The sequence below is a fragment of the Schistocerca gregaria genome, chromosome 2 (genome assembly GCF_023897955.1).
Source record: "Schistocerca gregaria isolate iqSchGreg1 chromosome 2, iqSchGreg1.2, whole genome shotgun sequence".
Taxonomy (NCBI): domain Eukaryota; kingdom Metazoa; phylum Arthropoda; class Insecta; order Orthoptera; family Acrididae; genus Schistocerca; species Schistocerca gregaria.
In genome coordinates this window covers 252,118,752-252,143,427 of record NC_064921.1, presented here as the reverse complement: position 1 = coordinate 252,143,427, position 24,676 = coordinate 252,118,752, and the positions used below count along the sequence as shown (strand labels likewise).

General features: G+C 44.2%; 1 protein-coding gene across 1 annotated transcript in view; it reads left to right on the top strand.

Annotated features, from left to right (window-relative positions):
• LOC126336801 (uncharacterized) overlaps positions 1-23,387 on the top strand; it is a 156,433-nt gene extending 133,046 nt beyond the window's left edge. Inside the window, exons 9-10 of the mRNA XM_050000836.1 lie at positions 6,750-6,948; positions 22,521-23,387. Coding sequence (XP_049856793.1) covers positions 6,750-6,948; positions 22,521-22,999 — 678 coding nt within the window. The 3' untranslated portion in view covers positions 23,000-23,387. The remainder of the gene's footprint in view (positions 1-6,749; positions 6,949-22,520) is intronic.
• Positions 23,388-24,676: the final 1,289 nt, after the last annotated feature.

Here is a 24,676-nt window from a genome sequence, read left to right as displayed (position 1 = left end):
AAGTTGCACAGGTCACACCAGTATTCAAGAAAGGCTATAGGAGTAATCCACTAAACTACTGGCCCATATCATTAACTTCGATATACAGCAGGATTTTGGATCGTATATATTGTTAAACATTATGAATTACCTTGAAGAGGACAATCTGTTGACACATAGTCAACACGAAATTCTGAGTGCCATCACAGGGGATGGGATACATTTCGTAATAACTGACCGAAAGTCATCGAGTAAAACAGAAGTGATTTCTGACGTTCCCCCGGGTTGTCTTATAGACCCTCTACTGTTCTTATCTACATAAAAGATTTATGGGACAATGTTGACAGTCTTCTTACGTTGTTTGCAGATGATGCTGTCGTTTATCATCTAGTAAAGTCATTAGATGATCGAAACTAACTGCAAAACGATGTAGATAAGATATCTGTTTGGTGCGAAAATTGACAATTGACCCTAAATAATAAAAAATGTGAGGTCATTAAATTGAGTGCTAAAAGAAATCTGTTAAACCTCGGTTACACGATAAATCAATCAAATCTAAAGACCATAAATTCAACTAAATACCTAGGAATTACAAATACGAACAACTGAAATTGGAAAGAATGAATAGCAAATGTCGTGTGGGAGGCAAACCAAAGACTGCAGAACTGGCAGAACACTTAGAAGATGCAACACATCTACTGAAGAGACTGCCTACACTACGCTTGCCTGTCCGCTTTTGGAGTATTGCTCCGCGGTGTGGGATCCTTACCAGATAGGATTAACGTATTACATCGAGAAAGTTCAAAGAAGAGCAGGACGTTTCACATTATCGAGAAATAGGGTAGAGAGTGTCAAGGGCATGAAACAGGATTTGAGGTGGGTATCACTAAAAAAAAGGCGTCTTTCGTTGCAGCGGGATCTGATTACGACATTTCAATCACCAACTTTTCTCCTCCAACTGAGAAAATATTTTGTTGACGCCGACATACATAGAGAGAAACAATCATCATAATAAGACATGGGAAATCACAGCTCGTACGGAAAGATATAGGTGTTCATTTTTTCCAGGCGCTGTTCGACTGTGAAATGATAGAGAATTAGAGTGAAGGTGCTACGATGAGCCCCCTGCCAGACACTTAAGTGTGATTTGCAGTGTAGACATGTAGATGAAGGTGTAGTTACTTGAAGAGCCTATAATATACTGGAGTGCGTGTAAGAAGGCAGGTGATTGGGCTATGTGCAGAGCACTACGTACGCGTCACTAACGTAATTCTATCACGTCCGTGTGTAGAATATTCTTCAGGGTGCGCGTAGCACACTTCACATCGATTTCCAGCCAATCAACTTTCAGTGTCCATGTCCTACACACCGTCGTAATATGGATGCGGATTGTGGCACATATTTTCTGTCGGTATCCCTTAGTGTTCCCGTGGGATATAGATTACAGTTATCATGGCGACCAAAGCATAGTGACTTTGTTGTAATCACAAAGCGCCAGCCGGAGTGGCCGTGCGGTTGTAGGCGCTACAGTCTGGAGCCGAGCGTCCGCTACGGTCGCAGGTTCGCATCCTGCCTCGGGCATGGATGTGTGTGATGTCCTTAGGTTAGTTAAGTTTAATTGGTTCTAAGTTCTAGGCGACTGATGACGACAGAAGTTAAGTCGCATAGTGCTCAGAGCCATTTAATCACCAAGCACAGTTCATGTATGACTTTTGTGAGTCTGCCTGTTGCACGGTATTCTTACATAAGCGTCTTCTACTTCTGTACTCACTGTATATACCTTCAATCAGCGGTTGTATGCGAATGATTTTGATGGGTGATAGAACAGAAGCATCACTGTATTTTAAATACTTTTTATTTAGTTTTAGCCGTTGGAATTGGTTTCCTCGCCTTACTAGTCCTAAATAAAAACAATTTAATTGTGACAGAACCTACAATTAGAGCAAACGGCCGGCCGCTGTGGCCGAGCGGTTTTAGGCGCTTCAGTCCGGAACCGCGTGACTGCTACGGTCACAGGTTCGAATCCTGCCTCGGGCATGGAGGTGTGTGATGTCCTTAGGTTAGTTAGGTTTACGTAGTTTCAAGTTCTAGGGGACTGATGACCACAGATGTTAAGTCCCATAGTGCTCAGAGCCATTTGAACCATTTTTAGCAAACGGATAATACGATGAATTACATGTTGAATGGGAAGCTGTAATAAGTGACTTTTATCTGTTACTTCGGCTCAACATCTACAGATATTATTATAATTCTTTTTATGGTTTGTATACAGGAAAAGGAGGAATAGTAAATTCTTTAGTAATGGTTTAGACAAGTTAGAATGAAACATTCCTTGTAACATGCTTGTAATTGTTTTTTGGTTACAAAGATACAAGTGATTACAGAGATAAGTCTCCGTTTCATGTGTTGGCATTGCAGCTGCTGTGGGTTTATTTACCTATTGTCATTCTCGTTTCCAAGCTCAAGTTGCTGAGACATGCTTGTGTTGACATAATTGAATTTTACAACTGTGACTGCGACTGTGATGTATTCGCCAATTCCGCTGTACCGTTTCTGTGTCGTTTAAGCATGCCACACGTATTTACAAACAGTGAGTATATCTTATTGCAGTTTTGAGCTTAGTTTCCGTGCTTGCAGAAAGTAATAATAAATTAAGGATACGTGTGCCTTTTTGGAAGAACACAAAATATTGTTTCGTTTAGCACTCAATCTGGTTTCACCACAGTTCTTTTTCATTTATTTTATTTTATTTTACTCTGTGTGTGTTCTGTGACTGCCCACCGAAATCAGCCACAGGTTTAAATTAGTATACCATGTCGTCATTGTAGTATTTGGCTAGTCTTGAGCTGTGACAAGTTTGTTTTTGGGTGCCGAAGGTGTTTTTGTGTTGAATTTCGTGAAAAGAGCTTCCAGCATTATTGGAAGAGGTTGCAGCGTAATTCCAGTCGTCAGGTGACTCATCATTCACTCCAACATTTCCGCGAAGATGGATCGGCATGAATAGTCATGATTCCTAGCCACCAAGGTCCTCGAACAATATGCGCTAAAATATTTGTTGCGGGGAGAAAGAAAACGTAAACACGAGACGCGTATTAAACGTTCGGATTATGGATAGTGCTGTCCTATACCAAGACCACCTCAGTAGAGTTACTCATGGTGTTGTTAATATAATATGAAAGTGCACTGAAGTCGAAGGTGGAAATTAGGAAACTGGACTTTGAACTTAATCAGTTTCCACTGATTAACATCTTGTGTGAGTATTTGTCTGCGTTACATCCCTACAGATGTACCCCTGTAAACAAATAAAAATTGGAGATACGTTATATGGAACGTTTTATTCTAATTAGTCTATTCTAACCCACCCTAAAATATTTACGAGTCCGAGAGCAGACATTGTCTGCAAGGGGAGCGACTGTTAAAAAACTAAGTTTTCGAAACAGCGACAAGTCGCCGTTTGTACAAAATAGTAATAAATAGAATAAAATAGAATAAAACGTTCCATATAACATGTCTCCAATTTTTATTTGCTTAAGAGGTACAACTTTTACAATGTAACGCAGACAAATACTCACACAAGATGTTCATCAGTGGAAACTGATTAAGTTCAAAGCCCATTTTCCTAAATTCCACCTTAGACTTCAGTGCACTTTCATATTCTATTGACAACACGAGTAACTCTCCTTAGGTGGTCTTGGTATGGGACAACACTATCCATAATCCGAACGTTTAATGCGTGTCTTGTGTTTACGTTTTCTCTCTCCTCATAACAAATATTTTAGCGCATAATGTTCGAGGACATTGGTGAATAGGAAACGTGACTATTCATGCCGATCCATCTTCGAAGAAATGTTATATTGAATGATGAGTCACCTGACGATTGGAATTATGCTGCAACCTCTTCCATTCATGCTGGAAGCTCTTTTCAAGAACTTAAATACATAATCACCTTTGGCACACACAAAAACAAACATGTCACAGCTCAGGACTTGCCAAATACTACAATAACGACATGGTGAACGAATTTAAACCTGTGGCTTATTTCTGTTGGCAGCCACAGAACACAAACAGTGTATAATAAATGCACTTGTCGTAAACTTATTTACGAATCATCCTAAATCACCCAAAAGACCTCAGGTGTGTCAGTTGCATCCAATATACTGTTTTATTTGCAAAGTTCTTGACCAAGGTAACTACCCCCTCCGTAGTCTTTTGTTCTACAGCTGCCGTGAATTTCTTGAGGGAAGTCATGTTCCTGCCTAGGCTCCTTTTTTTTATTCTTGAAGTTATCAGTTTATTTCATGGTTAAGCTTCAGCTAATTTGGCCCCCTTCGGCATTTTCAAGTTACCTCTGTTACTCGCAGCACAGTAAAAAGCCGTAATCGTATACCATCTTATTAAGTACGCATATGTGTGAAGGAAGCAACATCGGATGGCGTCCTTGCATATGTATCTAAGACTTTGACTGCCTCATGTGTTGTTCCATTTTAAATGTTGCATTAAGGTATTTTTATGTGTTGTACGCTGGCAAAGTGAGAAAAACCGTATATGGATTGTATTTTTCTCTTTTGGCATACTTATTTCACGTCTGAGATAGTTAGTTATGCTCATAACTACCAGGATCATGCGAAAGTGTTACTAAGGACCCCATCAGATGTTGCTTCCATCACAGATGTGTGGGGTATAAGTTGCTGTACGTTTACAGTGTTCCACTGTGGTGCAGGTAGGGGCCCAACCATACTGTGATACCACGGCAACTCTGCCGGCACAATATGTCAGCAAAGAGATCAGAAAGGTTTCTTCAGTCTGCTCTCTGTATCGACATGAACGTACAAGAGATAGTAGCCGTGTTTAGTGTGCGACGTGAAAATAAGAACAGAATGCAGAGAAAGTAGTTGTTCGAGGCACGGGTCGTAACACATCTGCAATGTAACGTCCACTGTTCAAAGTGCCGTCAATGCGAAGAAGAGGCACCCCATACTATCACGCCGGGTGATACGCCAGTATGGCGATGAGGAATACACGCTTCCAATGTGCGTTCACCGCGATGTTGCCGAACACGGATGCGACTGTCATGATGCTGTAAACAGAGCCTTGATTCATCCGAAAAAATGACCTTTTGCCATTCGTGCATCCAGGTCGCTGAGTGCACCATCGCAGGCCCTCCTGTCTGTGGTGCGGCGTCAAGGTTAACCGCAGCCACGGTCTCCGAGCTGATAGTCCATGCTGCAGCAAACGTCGTCGAACTGTTGGTGCAGATGGTTGTTGTCTTGAAAACGTCCCCATCTGTCGACTCAGGGATCGAGACGTGGCTGCACGGTCCGTTACAGCCATGTGGATAAGATGGCTGTCATCTCGACTGCTAGTAATACGAGGCCGTTGGGATCCAGCACGACCTTCCGCATTACCGTCCTGAACCCACCGATTCCATATTCTGCTAACAGTCATTGGATCTTGACCAACGCGAGCAGCTGTGTCTGCGGTACGATAAACCGCAATCGCGATAGGCTAAAATCCGACCTTTATCAAAGTCGGAAACGTGATGGTACGCATTTCTCCTCCTTACACGAGGCATCACAACAACGTTTCACCAGGCAACGCCGGTCAACTGCTGTTTGCGTATGAGAAATAGGTTGGAAACTTTCCTCATGTCAGAACGTTGTAGGTGTCGCCACCGGCGCCAACCTTGTGTGAATGGCGTGAAAAGCTAATCACTTGCATATCACAGCATCTTCTTCCTGTCGGTTAAATTTCGCGTCTGTATCACGTCATCTTCGTGTTGTAGCAATTTTAATGGCCAGTAGTGTAGTTTGAACAGCGTCGCGCGTCGCAGCTGCTTGGCGCTCGCTGGTGTGCACCGGCCACCAATGGCGAGGAGACTTCTGGCCTTCTTCCACAAGCTCCGCAACAGGAAAACAAAAACTTCTTAGAGAGACGCCACAAGGCAGTGCCACTGAGGTTCAGATCCGAATGTAACATCGACTATCGAGATTTTAATTAATAGGACTATCTTGTAAATCATCTTACACTTGCGGTTAATTTTAATTGTTTTGCCATGCTGAAAGACTTCGATTTATAGATGTAATGTGAGTTTCAAACTTTATATTTTGGTTTTTACACAGTTGTGTGTTATTTACTTTGCCAGGTTAGGAGCTTTCGGTTATTACTCTTTAAACGTTTATGTGGATTTTAAGTATGGATTTAATTCCACATGTTACATGTCAGTTCATGTTCTACTGTCACACGCTCATTTTGCTATGAGTGATACGAGGCCGTTGGGATCCAGCACGACCTTCCGCATTACCCTCCTGAACCCACCGATTCCATATTCTGCTGACAGTCATTGGATCTCGACCAACGCGAACAGGAATGTCGCGATACGATAAACCACAATCACGATAGGCTACAATCCGACCTTTATCAGTGTCGGAAACGTGATGGTACGCATTTCTCCTCCTTAAACGAGGCATCACGACAACGTTTCACCAGGCAACGCCGGTCAACTGCTGTTTGTGTATGAGAAATCGGTTGGAAACTCTCCTCATGTCAGCATGTTGTAGGTGTCACCACCGGTGCCTTGTGTGAATGCTCTGACAAGCTAATCACTTGCGTATCACAGCATCTTCTTCGTGTCGGTTAAATTTCGCGCCTGCAGCGCGTCATCTTCGTGGTGTAGCAGTTTTAATGGCCAGTCGTGTATTCAGAAACAAGTGAGGCCGTGTTGCTTGGCTGGTGTGAGTGCGGGTCCGCCGTGCCCCACTGTGCTGTTGCAGACGCGGCAGGGCCAGCTGGAGGAGCGGCTGCCGCTGCTGGCCGTGGCGCTGCCCCCCTGGTTCTCCCAGCGCTACCGCGCCGCCGCGCGCAACCTGCGCCGCAACGCGCGCCGCCTCAGCACGCCGTTCGACCTGCACCGCACGCTGCTCGACCTGGTGCGGCCCGACCGCGCGCTCCTCGACCACCAGCTGCTGCGAGGTACCCAGCCACACGGCGCCACTGCGCTGCTGCACCCTTAAATACAGGCTGTTTCACGTACGAAGCTCAAGTGCTCTGTCCGGCGTGATGCGGAAACAGGGTAGTAGGCAAGCCCCGATCGTCTCGTAGCCCCCCCCCCCCCCTCCCGCCCTCCAGTGACCGAGAAGGAAAAAGGGAAGTCAGTGTGGAACAGTTGAGTTGTATTGTTTTGGGAAGGAGACCAGACAGCGAGGTCATCGGTCTCGTCGGATTAGGGAAGGAAGTCGGCCGTGCCCTTTCCAAAGGAACTATCCCAGCATCTGCGCCGAGCGATTTAGGGAAACTGCAGAAGACTTAAGGGGGTAGGACGTCAAACGGTCTGACTTTGAGCAGGATAAGCACCAGAGGACATTTTAATTTTCACTCTCTATACTTTTACAAGTTGTTGTGTTGGCAGAAGAGCCAACACCGTGTTACTAGAGGAGGCCGAAATGCACGCGTTTCAGCTCACGCAGGCTGGCGTGAGGAGGGAAGAACTATACTGACGTGAGGTCTGGAACATGACAAGGAATGAGAATTCAGAAAGCGGACGTAATTAGTTTCATACTTAACTTAAATCCATTAATGATGAACGTCGCTCTTGACGGTACATGATTCACAATATTATCTGTTGGTAACTGAATATGGCGCCTTGCTAGGTCGTAGCATATGACGTAGCTGAAGGCTTTGCTAAACTGCCGTCTCGGCAAATGAGAGCGTATGTAGACAGTGAACCACCGCTAGCAAAGTCGGCTGTACAACTGGGGCGAGTACTAGGTAGTCTCTCTAGACTAGACCTGCCGTGTGGCGGCGCTCGGTCTGCAATCACTGATAGTGGCGACACGCGGGTCCGACGTATACTAACGGACCGCGGCCGATTCAAAGGCTACCACCTAGCAAGTGTGGTGTCTGGCGGTGACATCACACAAGTAAATTCATAAAAGTTAGTCAGCATGACCAGGAAGGATTCAGGATTCACACTCGTAGCAGAAGAAGTTCAAAAACATTTTATCATTTTTTCACTTACTGTTGGCTGCATTTATTGCTATAGGTACACTTTTCTTCATAAGTAAGACTGTCTGTTCGATAACTTTTGCACAGCATACAAACCATACGTACAGGTGTCTGAAACTCTAGAATCTACTTAATTTATGAAAGCATGAATGAGCTGTTACGTTTTAAACTTTATGTTTCGAAACAAATCAAATTTTGTAGTTAATTATCTCAATTTTTACCACAGTTTTTAATAGATTTGGAAAATTCTAGAGTTTCATACACCTGTAAGTATGGTTTGTATGCTGTGCAAAATTCATCAAAGTATATCTCTACTTGTGAAGAAAAATGTACCTATAGCAACAAAAGCAGCCAACAGTAAGTGAAAAAATGATGAAATTTCATATGAAAAAAAAATTATTTTGTTATGTTTTTGCACTTCCACTGCTATGAGTCTGAATCTTGAATCCTTCCTGGTCATGGTGACAAAGTTTTATGAATTTATTTGTAAAAGTATAGACAGTAGAAAATAAAATGTCCTGTGGTGCCTCTCCTGCTCTAAGTCGGCCCGTTTGACATCCTACCCCTTTTAAACCTACCGGGTGGTTATAATTATATCTTTCCATATGTAACATGTTATAAGACAGAAACTAATTACCGTAAGAGTACCAAACTTGGTAGCATTAATGTCCAGATTATGGGTCCGCAGGTCGTGGTCTCGCGGTAGCATTCTCGGTTCCCCAGCACGGGGCCCTGGGTTCGATTCCAGGCGGGGTCAGGGATTTTCACCGTCCTCGAGATGACTGGGTGTTTGTGTTGTCCTCATCGTTTCACCATCATTCATGGAAGAGGCGAGTTTGAACTGAGCAAAGGTTGGGATTTTGTACGATCACTGATAACCGCGCCGTTGTGCACCCCAAAAACCAAACATCATCATCATTATTATCATCCAGATTATGTGGTACATGATTTCAATGCATCACAGCGCCACCGTCCTGTTCCAACTATGGCCACCAGGTGCCTTGATAAGTCATCGTGATTCAGTCACAGTGCACTTTCTGAGCTGTCAGCATGATCTCGGACCACAGGAGAAGGGCGTTATTGGTGAAGCTCTATTATCAAAACAACAGTAATGCTGCAGCTGCACTTCGAGAACATCGCCGACTGAAAGGATTACGGAAAGGTCCTCTTTCTCCACCTGCTGTGCGGAGCTTGATGAAGTTTGAATCAAATGGGGAACTGGGCGTCGCTTCGGGAAGAGGCCGACGACCGGTTGCACCACAGGTGGCTGACGAAATCGCCGTTGCTATGGCAGACAACGCCGCGCGCAATTCCCGATCGTGAGGCAGTGAGCGTGCTGCGTCACGACAGTTGAACACCCCGTGGTCCACTGTACAGAAGGTGCTCCGAACCATTCTCAAATGGTATCAGTACAAGGACCATATCGTACAGCAGCTTACACCACAGGATGCACAACGACGTGTTGACTTCGACCTCCACTTCCTCGCAAGGACTGAAGTTGACAAAGCCTGGCTCTAGCCCATCCTCTGGACAGACGAAGCTCATTTTTCTATGACGGGTGAGGTGAACACACATAACTGCCAAGTCTGCGGGTCTTCACCTCCAGTCACTGTGCATGGACTTCCTTTGTGTCATGAACAGGTCACCGTATTGTATGTCTTCAAGCTGCGTTCATCATTGGCTCTTTTTTTTTTTTTTAACAATATGGCACCAAGGCACCCAAGTACCAAAGCCGTGCAGTGTGATTGTCCAGGGATATTCTTCGCCAGCGTGCTATACCAGCCCTACAAGGAAGAGACGCATTGAACTCCACAGTTTTCATCGCTGGTGAAGTTCACCTGCTTCTCCGAAACAAACTTGGAAACGAGCGAATTATCAGCCGATCGTTTCCAAATACTTGGTCGGCACGATCACCTGATCTCACTCCCTGTCATTTCTGGTTGTGGGGCAAACAGAAGGGCAGTGTTTACCAGGGGAACATTCACTTATGTGCTAATCTGAAATACCGCGTATGAAGAGAGGTGTCCAGCATACCTACGGACATGCTTCGTTCTCCTGTGCAGAATGCAATTCTGCGCTAAGACACTATTGGACACTGATGGGCGCCATATTGAGACGCTTTTGTAGCAGTAATTGTACCAGTATTAAAAGTATTTCAATTGACTTGATTCTGCATTATTTCTCTTCCCTATGTCCTTGAGATTAATGCTACCAAGTTTGGTAATCGTAAGGAAGTTAGTTTCCGTGCTATAACTTGTTAAATAGAAAAAGTTTAATTATAACCACCCGGTATACGGAGGGACACGGGGCTGAAACCATTTTCCTCTGAATGCAAATCCAATGTGCTGATCACTGCGGCACGTCGTTCGGTTCGAAGACCAACATAGCAGTCCTCGGATTAAAAATCATGCAAGATGGAGATGCAGTACTCTTCTCCTGCTGTTACGTCTATAAATCGAAGAAACAGCGGCAGAAAAAAAGAACGATTCGAAATGGGATTATAATGCAGGATGAAAGGACATCAATAATATGATTCGCTGATGACATTGCTGTCCACAGAGAAAGGACGTGTTGAATTGAATGAGTAGTCTAGCAGTACAAAATATGAACTATGATCAAACTAGAGAAAGAATAAAGCAACGAGACGTGGTAGCAATGAGATATACAATAAACTTGACAAAATAGGACACCATGAAATAGACGAAGGAATTCTGTCTTGGAAGCAAAATAACACGTGACGGACAAACTAAGGAAGATATAAAAAGCAGACTAACACAGCCAGAGAGGACATTCCTGGCCAAAACAAGTCTGCTAGTATCAAACATCGGTCTTACTGTGAGGAAAAAAATTCTGAGAATGTATGCTTAGGAATGGCATTGTACAATAGTGCCCGTAGCTGAATGGTGAGCATGAATGTCTGCCCATGCGGACAAAACGGGATCGTTTCCCGGTACTACCAAGGATTTTTGCTTGATCGGAGGACTGGTATGATGTGCACTCAGAGTCGTGATGCCAGTTGAGGAGCTACTTGACAGAGTAGTAGCGGCTTCACGGTCTGGAAAATTTCCAAAACGGACAGGATAGCAGTATGCTGACCACTGCGCACCACGTCCGCATGACGCCACATTGTAGAGGATGACAAGGCGGTTGGAAGACACCCCTTCAGCCTTCACAGCCTAGCGAGAAGGTCGTTTTATCGTTTGGTAGTGAATCGTAGACTGCAGGCACATGGAAGAACAGAAGAATCTCACGCCATATAAGGAGGATGGAGATTAGGTGCACTTGCAAGTTAAGGAATGAAGGGATTCTCTGCAGAGTCGGGGAGGTAAAGGAAGTATGGGAAACATTGGCTAAAAGAAGTGTCAGGAAGATAGTAAATGCGTTAATACATCAGTGAAGAGCTTCCATGCTACTAGAGGGAGTCGTGGAAGATAAAAACTGCAGGACAAGACAAATATTGGAATATATCCAACAAATAACTGGGGATATTAGGTGTAAGTGATACTCTGAAATGTGAAATGAAGAGTTAGGAGCAGGAGAGGAACTGGTGAAGGGAGGCATCACAGGTGTCAAAAGATTGATGACAAAATAAATAAATACGGATGAGTTGGGAGCTCTCATGGAAAGAAACCCAACAATATTTTAGCTCCATTTAGACATTCACACAGGTGTGGATCAGTATCATATCCTCACAGGGTGGTGCACAATCTCAGACTGAAATTTTACGTAAATAGTTCACTGACACCACTGCAGATAATGTTCCTCGATGTCTCGATGTTAGTACCCCAGCTGACTATTGCTTTGTTTGCATGACGGGTTGATTGATCCTGAAATGTTCTTTATTTTGTGATGAAACATGGCTACTTTTATCGGGTACTTGCCATACTAGATAGTCGTTGGACTCCTGAAAAACCTCACCAGTTTCAGCAAGCTCTTCATGTCTTGATTACAGTAGTGTAGAATGCAACTACAACGCAACTTATTGGACCAGTTTTTTTTTTCTCAAACGATAACTAAGGTAGATAAGAGGCATGATCAGAAATTGAGAGTACTCAGTCGTTTAAAAATCGAAAAGGCAGTATATTAAGAAATATTTCCAAGTACGCATTATTACATCAAATACGATTTTTCGACGTACTTGTCTTCGTTCTCAATGCACTTTGTGAGCCAAAGACTGAGCTCTGATAAATTCGTCAAAATTTCGGCACTTTCGACCTCATCGTCGGTAGGAAACTTCTTGTGCAAGTTAACATAACTCAATAAACATAGTCATGTTTCATCAGAAGAAAAGAGCATTTCAGGATCAAAGTCTGCATCATGCACAGACATTACTGTGTAATGTTTTAGCTTTTGTTTGTGAGCAGCTGCCATTCTCGCATCGATCTAAATTGCCGAATGGCCCAACGATTTTCTTTGATTTCTCGGTAAGACACTCGTCCAGTTCACCTAAAGCCTATGTCCCACCGTTCAGTGTTTGAGGAGCGGATCGAAGGACATGCGGCGATCAGAGCGTTTTCCTCCAGCGTTAGTTTCTACTCAGCGCCAGGAACAGATCTCCCTATGTACATGTAATAATAGTCTGTAGTTGGTGACTGGAAATTATTGGAAGGTTCCGTAAGACAATGTCCTCACCATCACTGAACATAAATATCTGGTATCGCCGTCACATTACAGAGAGCACTGTTAATCATCAATAAAATGTTTTCAGTTATGTGATCACGTCGGCAAGTTGTTTTTGGGTACTGTTGCAAATATTGGTCTCTTCCGGCTGAAGTGCAGTATTTACTACCGGGTCAGTGCCACATTCATTTCTAATACGACATGATTTTTATTCTACTCCTGAATTCAGTTTTTCAAGAAAATCATTGAACTCTATTTTGACTGCATGGCAGGAGTGACGAGGCAGAGAGTAATACCCTTTAATTCCTAAGTGGAAGAACATTTTCATGACGATCCATTTAAGGAGCAGATGTTGTAGCAGAAGTAGTGAGATCAGCAGTAAAGGCAATTAAAGATAGAAAACAGGAAGTCCATGTGCGATACATTCTGAATTTCTGAAGTCCTTTGATGATGAACAAGTAGAATGATTGACAAAGTTGTCAAAATTGTTTATAATTCAAGTATCAAACCTCAAAATGAATAAAATTAGAATTCGTAATCTTCCAAACAAAAGCGAAAAGCTTAAAAAATAGTGATTTCAGGACAGAGAGTTTCATGAGCCATCTCCTGAAAATATTTGTCAAAAGACTCTACCAACTTTGACAGGAAGAAACGGCATCTACACAGTTTCGCTTCATAAATGTTGTCAGTACTCGAGAAGTTCTATTTCGCATTCAGATCTCATTGCAGAAATGTAGAGAGATGAACTGTGATGTCTATGCCTGTTTAGTTGATTATCAAAAGGCTTTTCACAGGGTAAAACTTAACAAGATACCCGAGGTGCTAAAAATGGATAGTGAACAAAGACTTTTGGAATAAATATGTTGCTCCGAGAGTAGAAAATTACAAATCTGACACATTAAGGATATACCAAGGAGTGAGGCAGGGTTCTTTTTTGTCATCACTGATAGCTGATCTTTATTCAGAATATATCTTAAAAGAAGCTCTTGAAAATGCCGGAGAATGCATCGTCTTGAATAGAGACAAGCTGAACAATATCTGCTACCCTGATGATACTGCAATATTTGTTGCCCGCTTAGTGTTCAACATCTATAATCCTGAATCAACGGAGTTTGCGAGCGTTATGGCTTAGAAATCAACACAAGTAAAACAAAATTTATGAGCAAGGAAGATATACCACACACTCGTCTAAAAAAATAATGGTACTCTTATTGAACAAGTGAATAAACGTACATATCTGCAAAGTAATTAAAAATCAACGGAATAGCTCGTAAGAAATTAAAGTTCTTACTGAGAAAGCCAGAGCTACGTTTTGTAAAATGGCTAATGTGTTAAAGAGCCATCATCTCTCAATCTAAACAAAATTAAGATTTACACGTTGCCATCCTTTTCTGTGCAGCTGAGACATGGACTGTGCCCAAGAGGAAGCACAAACAACTGGAGGCATTTACGATGTGGCTGCACAGGAGTGCAGTGTGCTATTGACAGATAAAACTCCTAACAACGACATTCTCAGCAAAATTAAAAAAGAAGTCCCAAACATAGTAAAATGCAGAAAATTGCAACATCTAAGCAATTTAATGTGGAACTGAAACAGGTACAAACTGCTGCAGAACGTTCTTGAAGGAAAGATACCTGGTAAAAGAGAACTGAAAGAGGTGGACTTCACACATGAGCTAGGAACTTTAACGAACGAGCAAAAGTAATGTAAGTATGCTGGTCACCAACATACGAAACGCATAGGCACTACAGGAAGAATAATTCCTATTGGGTGCAAGTGCTACTCTGATATGAAGAAATTGACGCAAGAGAGGAATTCGTGGCTGGCCTCATCAAACCAGCCACAAGACCGATTAATTAAAAACTTTAAAAACGGTGTTGGTTGGTACCGGCGAATGACGGGTAACCCAGTACTAAGACGGATGTGGGCCCTCGTCGCCTCGGTTGCCGGCAATAGAAGAGAGATCCTAGTCTGCCTCAACTGGGGCTGCACTAAATGTAGTGGCCGGGAGACACATAGTACGCAACGTGTTCCCTCAGCACTATAGCAGAAAAATACTGCTTCACCGTACTGCATTGCCCTCATTCACCGATACCAGCCAGTAGGAATTAAAATAAGAATTACTATGTAAGAACTGAACAAGGTACTGACCCACCAGTAAATAAACCACAGTGATTTTGGATAACTTAAAAGATGTATAAAACAACATGTCGACGCAGTCATGTCCCCAGAAAAGTTTTACAGAAAATGACGATGGCTGTGGAAGCTTAAGCTCACACAGAAAAAGTGAAGGCATTACGTCCCTATCCTTATGCAGAAATCTGCACACCCCAAAGATTATTCACACTGTTTACTGTACATTGAATACTAACATAAGACAATACATTACGTCTGTATAGCTTCTCAAAGACCTGGTATACAGACTAATGTGTTCTGTTGTAGCAGATAACATTTTAGTTAGATTAAACAGTCAGTTACATTAACAGTACTAAAGTGAAATGTAAATATAAATGTAAGCCACAAAAATAGAACATCTTAGACTGGATGGGAATTTTTTGCGAATCGATACATCTTTGTATTACGTTTCGATTTAACGGAAAGCAAACAGTGCAAATAATGTGTTCCGTGTGAAAATTTCTTGGGGTGTAAACCTGGCCACGAGTTAGAAACACTGTGAAACAAGACCCATCCGACCAAATGACATTCTTCCATTGATTCATAGCCTAGGTTTCACGGCTTCGGCACCACGTTTCCCTGTTACGGGCAATTACATCACTGACGAGTGGTTTTCTAATTCCATCTCGCCTGGTAATTCCCTGCTTACAGGGCCCACTTCGTGTTGCTTTGGTGCTGACAGTGCTGACAGTATTCGCCAGTGCGCATTCAGTTCTGCAGCGACATCTGCAGCTCTCATCCTCTTACTTTCCGTCGCAGTCCTCTTGAGTAACACCTGCCACGATCGCTCAACACACACATTCTTCCGCGTCGTGACGTAGGAAATGATATACAACCCGTGGTGTCTATTCTGAAATGTCCGACAGAGCAGTGACAATACTGTCGGTTGATACAGCGGCCGTTAGTATCAAATTTCGAAGCAAAGACCGACGCCAGCCGAGATCGAGCATCGAAATGATTCAACAGTTAAAGTTGAAAATTTGTGCTGGACTGATATCAGAACCCGGCCTTAGCCGCCTCAGCCATCAGGACCTTCTACCCGCACGATCCAAATTCTCAACTTGTGACACGCTAGTAATGTACACTGCCCATTTACCCACTTTCTCGCACGAGTCGTGTATTCCCCCAAGAGACTGGGACCCCTGTTGCGCATCCACACTGAAATTATCAAGGCAGTCAGGCCGACCGATATTCTACATGCATTTGAAGTGTCGATTCTTTCTGACATATTTATTTTTAATGGTAGGTTATTATTCATCACTGGATTTTGATTTTGGTTAAGGTGATTTATTAGGTGATAAAGGTTTGTGTAGTTTTTTTATTTATGTGATTATCTACACTTAATGAAGACATGATTCAAAGTTTAATGTTTATCGTTTAACTTTTATTTTTTGATATTTATTTTAGCTACATTATATTCTTATACTACCCAAATAGCTTATTATCATAGGGATAATGGAATATTTGTATTTTTAAGTGTATTTATAAATACAAACACAGTCAGAAAAAAATGCAGCACCCTCAAAGACTTAATTCAGTGGTGCCTCCGTATAATACGTCTATACTGTGGGGCTGTAGTGTTAGTGGCTTGCCGGCCGCGGTGGTCTCGCGGTTCTAGGCGCGCAGTCCGGAACCGTGCGACTGCTACGGTCGCAGGTTCGAATCCTGCCTCGGGCATGGATATGTGTGATGTCCTTAGGTTAGTTAGGTTTAAGTAGTTCCAAGTTCTATGGGACTAATGACCACAGCAGTTGAGTCCCATAGTGCTCAGAGCCATTTGAACCATTTTTTTTTTTTTTGTTAGTGGCTTGTTTTTCACGTTCATCGGCGATCAAATGACCCGCCAGTGCACTCTCTGTTTAGACTCTGCGAGCAGTAACTGTGCTGAGTTTAGAGATCATAATTTTTGCAACATCTGTTCTAGGGTACATTCATCAAACTGTATGTATTGTTGTTGAGCAGCTTCAGCCATTTGAATGGGGTCACATAGTGGGCCTGCAGGAAGCTGAGTGGACATTTCGATGGACTGGTGGATATGTTGCTGCTTTCAGCAGTGGTCTGTGGAATATCCCCACACTTGCAGGCCAGATTCTGGACGTCCATGTACTACAGGTGCACCTCAAGACAGCTGTGGCCGACCGAACATCATCCAGGGACCAAATCTGGTCACATGTTGCATCTTCTGCATCACCAGGAAGCATTGGTGCCGTCTGCTTGCAGCAGGACTAAGATTATGTGTGCCCTGGCCAGGCTACCACTGACCCACACCACCATCAAACATGACTACTCCAGTGTTGTGAGTCAACTGGGGCATGGAATGGCCCTCCATTGTCGTCAGTTATAATAGTAAGTTCCGCCTGTGTGTGCGTGATGGACGTGTATGGCATACACCTGGTGAATTGCCTATGCTCAAGTGCATTCGCCCATACCACACAGGTCCCACCTCATGCTTCAAGGTAATGGCGGCCAGCAGCCACAACTCGCTTTCAAATTTGGTGTTTCTGCAGAAAAAGTACACAATGCCCGCTACATTGCACTGGCTGTCACTCCCCGCTACTGGCATTTCTTCGACAGGAAGGTGATACGCTTTTTCAGAACAACTATAAACACAGTGCATGTCTACACACGGCTTCTGTGACACAATTTGCTCATCGTGATGTAAGACAACAGTCCTGGCCAGCAAGAACATCAGATCTCTCGCCAACTGAATACGTATGGGACATGAGCCCACAAGCGCCATTGCCGAACAGAAACAAAAGGTACAGGATAATTTGGGACAGTATTATCGCAGGGTGGCATTCGGAATCTTCAGGATTATTTGCAAGTGAGAATACAAGCCTACGTTACCCCCGGCGGGCACACTGTGTACTGACGTGCCTGTTCGGAGAACCTTCACTGTGATGTACGTGTTTCATTTGCTCTGAATTTGTTATCTTATAATCCTAAAATGATGAAGTACCTGTCAGCTCACTTGTCAATAAAATTACCGTGTACTTGAGGGTGTTCTATTTTTTCCTGTAGCGTATATTATTTTTATAAAGAAAATGTAACGTCTTATTTAAGCTACACAGGGTGATCCTCCTAAGAGACGTCAGGATCTCTTTCTCTGGTGTTTCGGCAGGTATTTGTAATTCCGCATTTGCAACGTGTAGCAGGAGTCAGCTCAAACAAACAGTGCTAGTCACGCCCAGTATCAACGGAAAGTGTCGGTTTGTTTCCCGTTACGAATTATTTTTAAACCAGGGCCTTACGTGCCCCCTTCGATGCAGCGGTCCCATATCAGTCTTGCGCGATGTTCGCTTTATCGATATGAATTAACAGAGACAGTAAAATGCGAAGAATAACGAGTACTCCATTAGCAGCCTAGCCCACACTGGCTGCTAATGCCATGCACCAGCTGTGCTCAGTTACTGCTGGAATAATGGTTTTTCTTCCGTTTCACTGTCCCTGGCAATAACCATCGATAAAACGAATATCGCGCCAAACTTATTTGGGACCATTCTATCGAATGGGCACGTAAAATCTCCCTTTAAAACTCATTTCGTTCATAATGGGAAACAAACCGACGCTTTCCGTCGCCGCGGGGCGTAGCTTGAAAGACGTGTTGAGCAATATTTGTTTGTACTGACCCCAGCTACACATTGCAAAAACATTCCAAACATCTCCCGAAACACTAAAGAAAATGCACTTGATGACTCTTAGGAGAGACCCGATGTAAAGCTTGAGTCGAAAACGCCCTTACAATTTAGGAATAATATAGAAATTTATGGCGATAACTTACAGAATCGGTAGATGTGTCATTTTGTACCAAACACCCTCAAGTTTGATTCATGCAGTGCATCAGCACTCCATTCCGCCATCAGGAGTGCCAGCGTACTCCACAATTAAAATGGCTTCTTTACTGGTGCGGACTGTGCTCGCTGTGTATTGAGTCAACATTTCATACTAGTAACATGGTAAACACCAACGAAAAACTGCAGAATATGGGGCAGCGAAAATCCAGACGCAACCCTGGAACACGTTCGTGGCAGCCCCGAAGTTAATGTATTTTGTGTTCTTAGCATACTGAAAGTGGACAGCCCTTTCTTCTCCGTGGAGAAAGCTGTCACTGGTATTTCGTATCTACACTGGTGTCCAAAATTAAAGCAACAAACCGAAATTTCGCGACGCCGCATTTCTTTTGTCACAAAACAGTATAAAGATGTGATAGCAAAGTAGAAACAATGTAAAGAACACAGAACGCAAACAACTGCAACATGCATAACAGTAGACAAAAATGTTCTTCGTTTCTTTCCAACTTAACAAATTTGCACACACATGCCGACAGCTGGTCATATGCTCAATGTGAGGTGTGACCACCTCTGGCACCAACGACGGAGAATGCTGTGAATAACGTCATCAAAGTCATGTTAAGCCAATGACGCCCATTCTTCCCGCAGAGCTGTTCGCAAGTCTTGGAGAGTCGTTGATGGATGCTGGCGTGATGCAACCCTTCTCCCTGGCGCATGCCAAACATTCTCTGTGGGATTCAAATCGGGAGATCGAGCAAGCCACGCCATGTGTGCAGTATCTTCCGTTTCCCAGAAAACATCAACCACTCGTGCTCCATATGGTCGAACATTATCATCTACCAGTACGAAGTCTGGGCGCACAGCACCTCACAACAACCGTACACGAGGTCCCACGACCTCGTCACGATATCTGACAGCAGTTGAATCTTTTCTGTTCACCCGTACAATTTCGTGAAGAGATGTCCAAGTGGTCAACACCACTCCTGTCCACAGCATTAGCGAATTTCCTCGATATAGGATTGGAAATCGTGTTCCACATTCCCTTCAAAGGCGGATCCGTCGAGAATCGCTCTGCAGACCAAATCGGGACTCTTTTGTGAAAAGATCATTGGCCACTGCTCGACCGTCCATATGGCATCCTGACGACTCCACTCTAGACGTTCCCTTCTGTGAAGATGTGTCAGAGGAGCACACACGCAGCAGGTCTCCGACAATAAAGACCACTTTGTCGAAGCCTTCTCTCCACCATTTGCCTCGATACCACATGTTCAGTAGATGCTGCGAGGTCAGATGCCAGTTGCTATGCCTTACAGAAAAAATAATGCTTTCCTCTTTATGATATCATGCACGGTCTTCGGAATACAGTTTCGGTCTCTGTAAACTGTCGCCACATCCAAGAAACAACAGAACGACTCACGGTTAGCCATCGGGCCACATGAGTTTGCCATTGTCCTGTTTCCATTCTTCCTGTGGCCCTCAACCGCAGAGAGTCTGACAGGAGTCTTCTTCGTGCCACACTGCACCGATTGTGACAGTGTACACAGCGATTGTAGATGTGGACTACACGGCAAACACGATTCCATTTGATAGGTGTCCTGACGTAATCGTTGGCGTAGTTTTACGGTCACCGAAATGAAATCTTCCGTGCAGAACACGACAGTACGGATATGTGTTGACAGTTCGTATGACTACATCGTGAATTAGACACAAGATAGGGAAATAGCGATTTGTTGCTTTAATATTGGACACCAATGTACACGGATATGCTTCAAAACTTTTTACTTCCGCAGATCGATGAAGATGGCCGAGATGGGAAGGTTTACTACCAGCAAGGATGGAAAAACTGCCTGAAGCCGACCTCAGGGAATATAGTTTGGATTCAGGAGAAATGTAGGAACACGCGAGGAAATAGTGATACTAGGTTGAGGAAAGGAAAACCTACATTTATAACATTTGTAGACTTCGAGAAACCTTTTGACAATGTTGACTGAAGCTCTGTCTTTCAAATTCTAAAGGTGGTTGTGGTAAAATACAGAGAGCGAAAGACTATTTAAAATTTGTACAGAAACCAGATGACAGTCATAAGAGTCGAGGGGTATGAAAGCGAAGCGGTGGTTGGGAAGGGAGTGAGACAGGGTTGTAGCCCATCCCCGTTGTTATTCGATCTGTATATTGAAGAAGCACTAAAGGAAACAAAAGAAAAATTTGGAGTAGGAATTAAAATCTTTGGAGAAGAAATAAATACTTCCAGGTTTGCCGATGACATTGTAATTCTTCCAGAGACAGCAAAGGACTTACAAGAGCGGAATGGACAGTATCTTGAAAGGAGGATATAAGATGAACATCAACAAAAGCAAAACGGGATAATGGAATGAGTCGAATTAAATTAAGTGATGAGGGAATTAGATTGGGAAATTAGACACTGAAAGCAGTAGATGTAGTTTTTGTAGACTGGCGATGGCAAGGAAAGTGTTTCTGAAGAGAAATTTGTTAACATCGAGTATAGATTTAAGTGTCAGGAAGTCTTTTCTGAAAGTATCTGTATGGAGTGTTGTATGGAGTGAAACATGGACGATAACTACGATAACTAGTTTAGACAATTAGAAGCTTTTGAAATGTGGTGCTACAGAAGAATGCTGAAGATTAGATGGGTAGATCACGTAACTAATGAGGAGATACTGAATAGAACTGGGGGGGGGGGGGGGGGGAAATCGGGAGGACACACTCTGAGCCGGCCGGGGTGGCCGAGCGGTTCTAGGCGCTATAGTCTGGAACCGCGCGACCGCTACGGTCGCAGGTTCGAATCCTGCCTTGGGCGTGGATGTGTGCAATGTCCTTAGGTTAGTTAGGTTTAGGTATTCCTAAGTTCTAGGGGACTGGTGACCTTAGAAATTAAGTCCCACAGTGCTCAGAACCATTTGAACACATTCTGAGGCATCAAGGGATCACCAATTTAGTACTGGAGAGAAAAGGGGAGGGGTAAAAATCGTAGAGGGAGACCAAGTGATGAATACAGTAAGCAGATTCAAGGGGGTTTAGGTTGCAGTAGTTACTCGGATTTGAAGAAGCTCACACACGGTATAGTAGCATGGAGAGCTGCATCAAACCAGTCTTGGGACTGAAGACCACAACTCAAGCAGTATATTGCTCCCTCCTACGTATATCTCGCGAAGAGACCATGAGGATAAAATCAGAGAGATTAGAGCCCATACAGAAGCATACCGACAATCCTTTCCACGAACAATACGAGACTGGAATAGAAGGGAGAACCGATAGAGGTACTCAGGGTACCCTCCGCCACACATCGTCAGGTGGCTTGAGGAGTATGGATGTAGATGTACAACAAAATTACCAACAAGGAGGTGCACGACCTCATTTCCTTACGGAAGTTCGAAGTTTCCTTGAAAATTGCTTCACATGACGGTGGATTGACCGTGAAGGGCCAACCGCATGACCACCTTGTCTCCGGACTTGACACCACTGGATTTCTTTCTCTGGGGCTTCATTGAAGACCGTGTATATGTTCCTCCCCTGCCAAACAATTTAGTCGAGGTGCATAATAGAATATACGCTGCCGTTGCACAATTTACGGCCGATTTAGTGCAACGAGTGTGGGGGAGAAACTGGTTACCGATAGGATGCTTGCCGCGTCACCACTGATAGTCGCATCGAACCAAAATGACGCTTGACACTTTTACGCGAAACTGCAGGTTGTTTGCTACAAAATGACGCATCTACCGATTATGTCACTTATCTCAATAAATTTCTATATCATTCAAGTAAAGCCCTTTTTGACTCACGGCGTGTAATCACTCCCACAGGCCCAGTGCGATCTGAAATCGGCTCTGGCGCAGGCAGGCTCAATGATTAGTGCAGACAGTTTGATCGCCACTGTCGGTCACGGTTCGTTAGTAGCAGCGGCGGATTACAGCTAATGACGCTTTGTTCGGCAGAGCCGGGCCGCGGCCGCAGCCTGTTCGCGGCGCTGCCGGAGTCGCGCACGTGCGCCGAGGCGGGCGTGCACGTGCACTGGTGCGCGTGCAAGCGCGGCACGCGGCCGCTGGCGCCGCAGTCGGGGCTGGCACGCGCCGCCGCGCACCGCTTCGTGCACCAGCTGAACGCGCGCCTCGCGCCGCTGCGGGCGGCCGGCGCCGGGGGACAGCGGCTGTGCGCGCAGCTGCGCCTGCGCCGTGTGCTCTCCGCGCTGCGCAGCCCGCATGACGTCACCGTCACCCTGGAGACGGCGCCGGGCGGCGCGCGCTTCGAGGCGACGCTCGCGCTCGGCGACGCCGGCGGCGGCGGCGATGACGACGACGACAGCGCCCTGGGGGCGGCCACGCTGGAGGCCGTCAGCCGCGTCAACATGTACGGCAACCAGAGCGCCTGCATCTCCGACTTCCACCTCAAGCTCTTCTGCTACTGCGTCTCCTAGCGACATGCTGCCTTGCTTATTATCTTCGTTTCTTGAAAGTTCCTCCAAGTTACATCGTAACTGCTAGCTTCGAGCTACGAGTGTAACGTATCCACCGCTGATACGGACAATTTAACTGTAGTGCGATCTCTCACTACAGAGGTGCTAGCATGTGCAGTGAAGGCTCTCTCTGCATCAATCACAAAGTATCTTCTTGTATGACTGTCCATGCGTGCAACTGCTTGCACATTATTAGAGAATTAAATAAGTGAACACCCAGTAATTCCCGTTGACAGGAAAACAGTTGTTAGGTCTTTAATTCAGTGCTTGATACGAATTGGGCATGGGTAGCCTTTTTATCAGTGTCTACCAAATAGCTTAAAGATAATATATTGTAAAAAATAAGCCCTCTGTCACAAATATTAAGTCAAAATTGACCTGGTTTCGACGCTACTATGAGCGTCGTCTTCAGAATTAGACTAACTGTACTAAAACATTAGGTATATAGTACATTAATTTTATTAAAGTTTGTACTGACTCGAAAAGATGCAGTACTTACAAGTCACATATTAAAAAGATCTAAGCCGGAAAGGCGACGTCATCAACACTTGTCCACAGTACGAGCAGCCCTTAGCGGCTCGCCATCTCACAAGTGTTCATGACGTTGCCTTTCCGGCTGTGATCTTTTTAATATGTGACTTGTAAGTACTGCATCTTTTCGAGTCAGTACAAACTTTAATTTTATTAATGTACTGTATACCTAATGTTTTAGTACAGTTAGTCTAATTCTGAAGACGAGGCTCATAGTAGCGTCGAAACCAGGTCAATTTTGACTTAATATTTGTGACCGAGGACTTATTTGTTACAATATAATTCTGACACGGTCACTGAACCTTAGCAACTATGTTCAAAGTTTTACCTTAAAGATATTTTCTTTTGGATCACATCTGTATTCAAATTTCTGAACTCTTCTGCTCTAGCACTTTTATCTCTGTTTCTGTCAATGTAAAATTTTCTCGTCGAATTGAACTTTTAAACGAACTTTGGGTTTGTAGCCGGTCGTCGTTTAATTGATCGCACGATATTTCGACTGGGCACCTGTCAATCGTCTTGAGATGAGCCGTCAGTGACTGACAAAGACTCGATCCGCTCCGTCACAAATAGCGTGCCGCGGGTATTCCGTGCGTGTGTCAAAATTAAAGTTGACAGACACACCACACTTCCGGTGGCAGCGCCCTCGCTGGTGAGACTGCGGAACTCGGCTGTCCTCTGTGTTACTGCTCTGCGCTGCCGTTGGCCCACTCTGTTGTCTTCGATTAGAACAAACCGTGTAGATGATGGAGTTCCACGCCCTGTCCAACTGGTAGCCCTATCACAGTTCATTAGATTTTCCACCAGGCGTGTTTCCACGGATTTTTTAGTAATGGAGTCCCAAAAAGACGTAACTGTGGTGAGAATCACAGGTCTATCATACTCCATTGAATGTCCAGTGGGAATACGATGTTCGGCTATAGCGGACTTGCTTGGTTGCAAAAGGCGAGCGCGACGTTAATGCTTATTGCAGCGTTCTTTCACAGTGCTTGTAGCCTTTCCTATGCAAGCCATACCACACTGACAAGGTATATTGTAAATTCCGGCCTTCCTCAATAACAAGTCGGCCCTTACCGATCCCAAAAGATCTACAGTCTTAGTGGATGA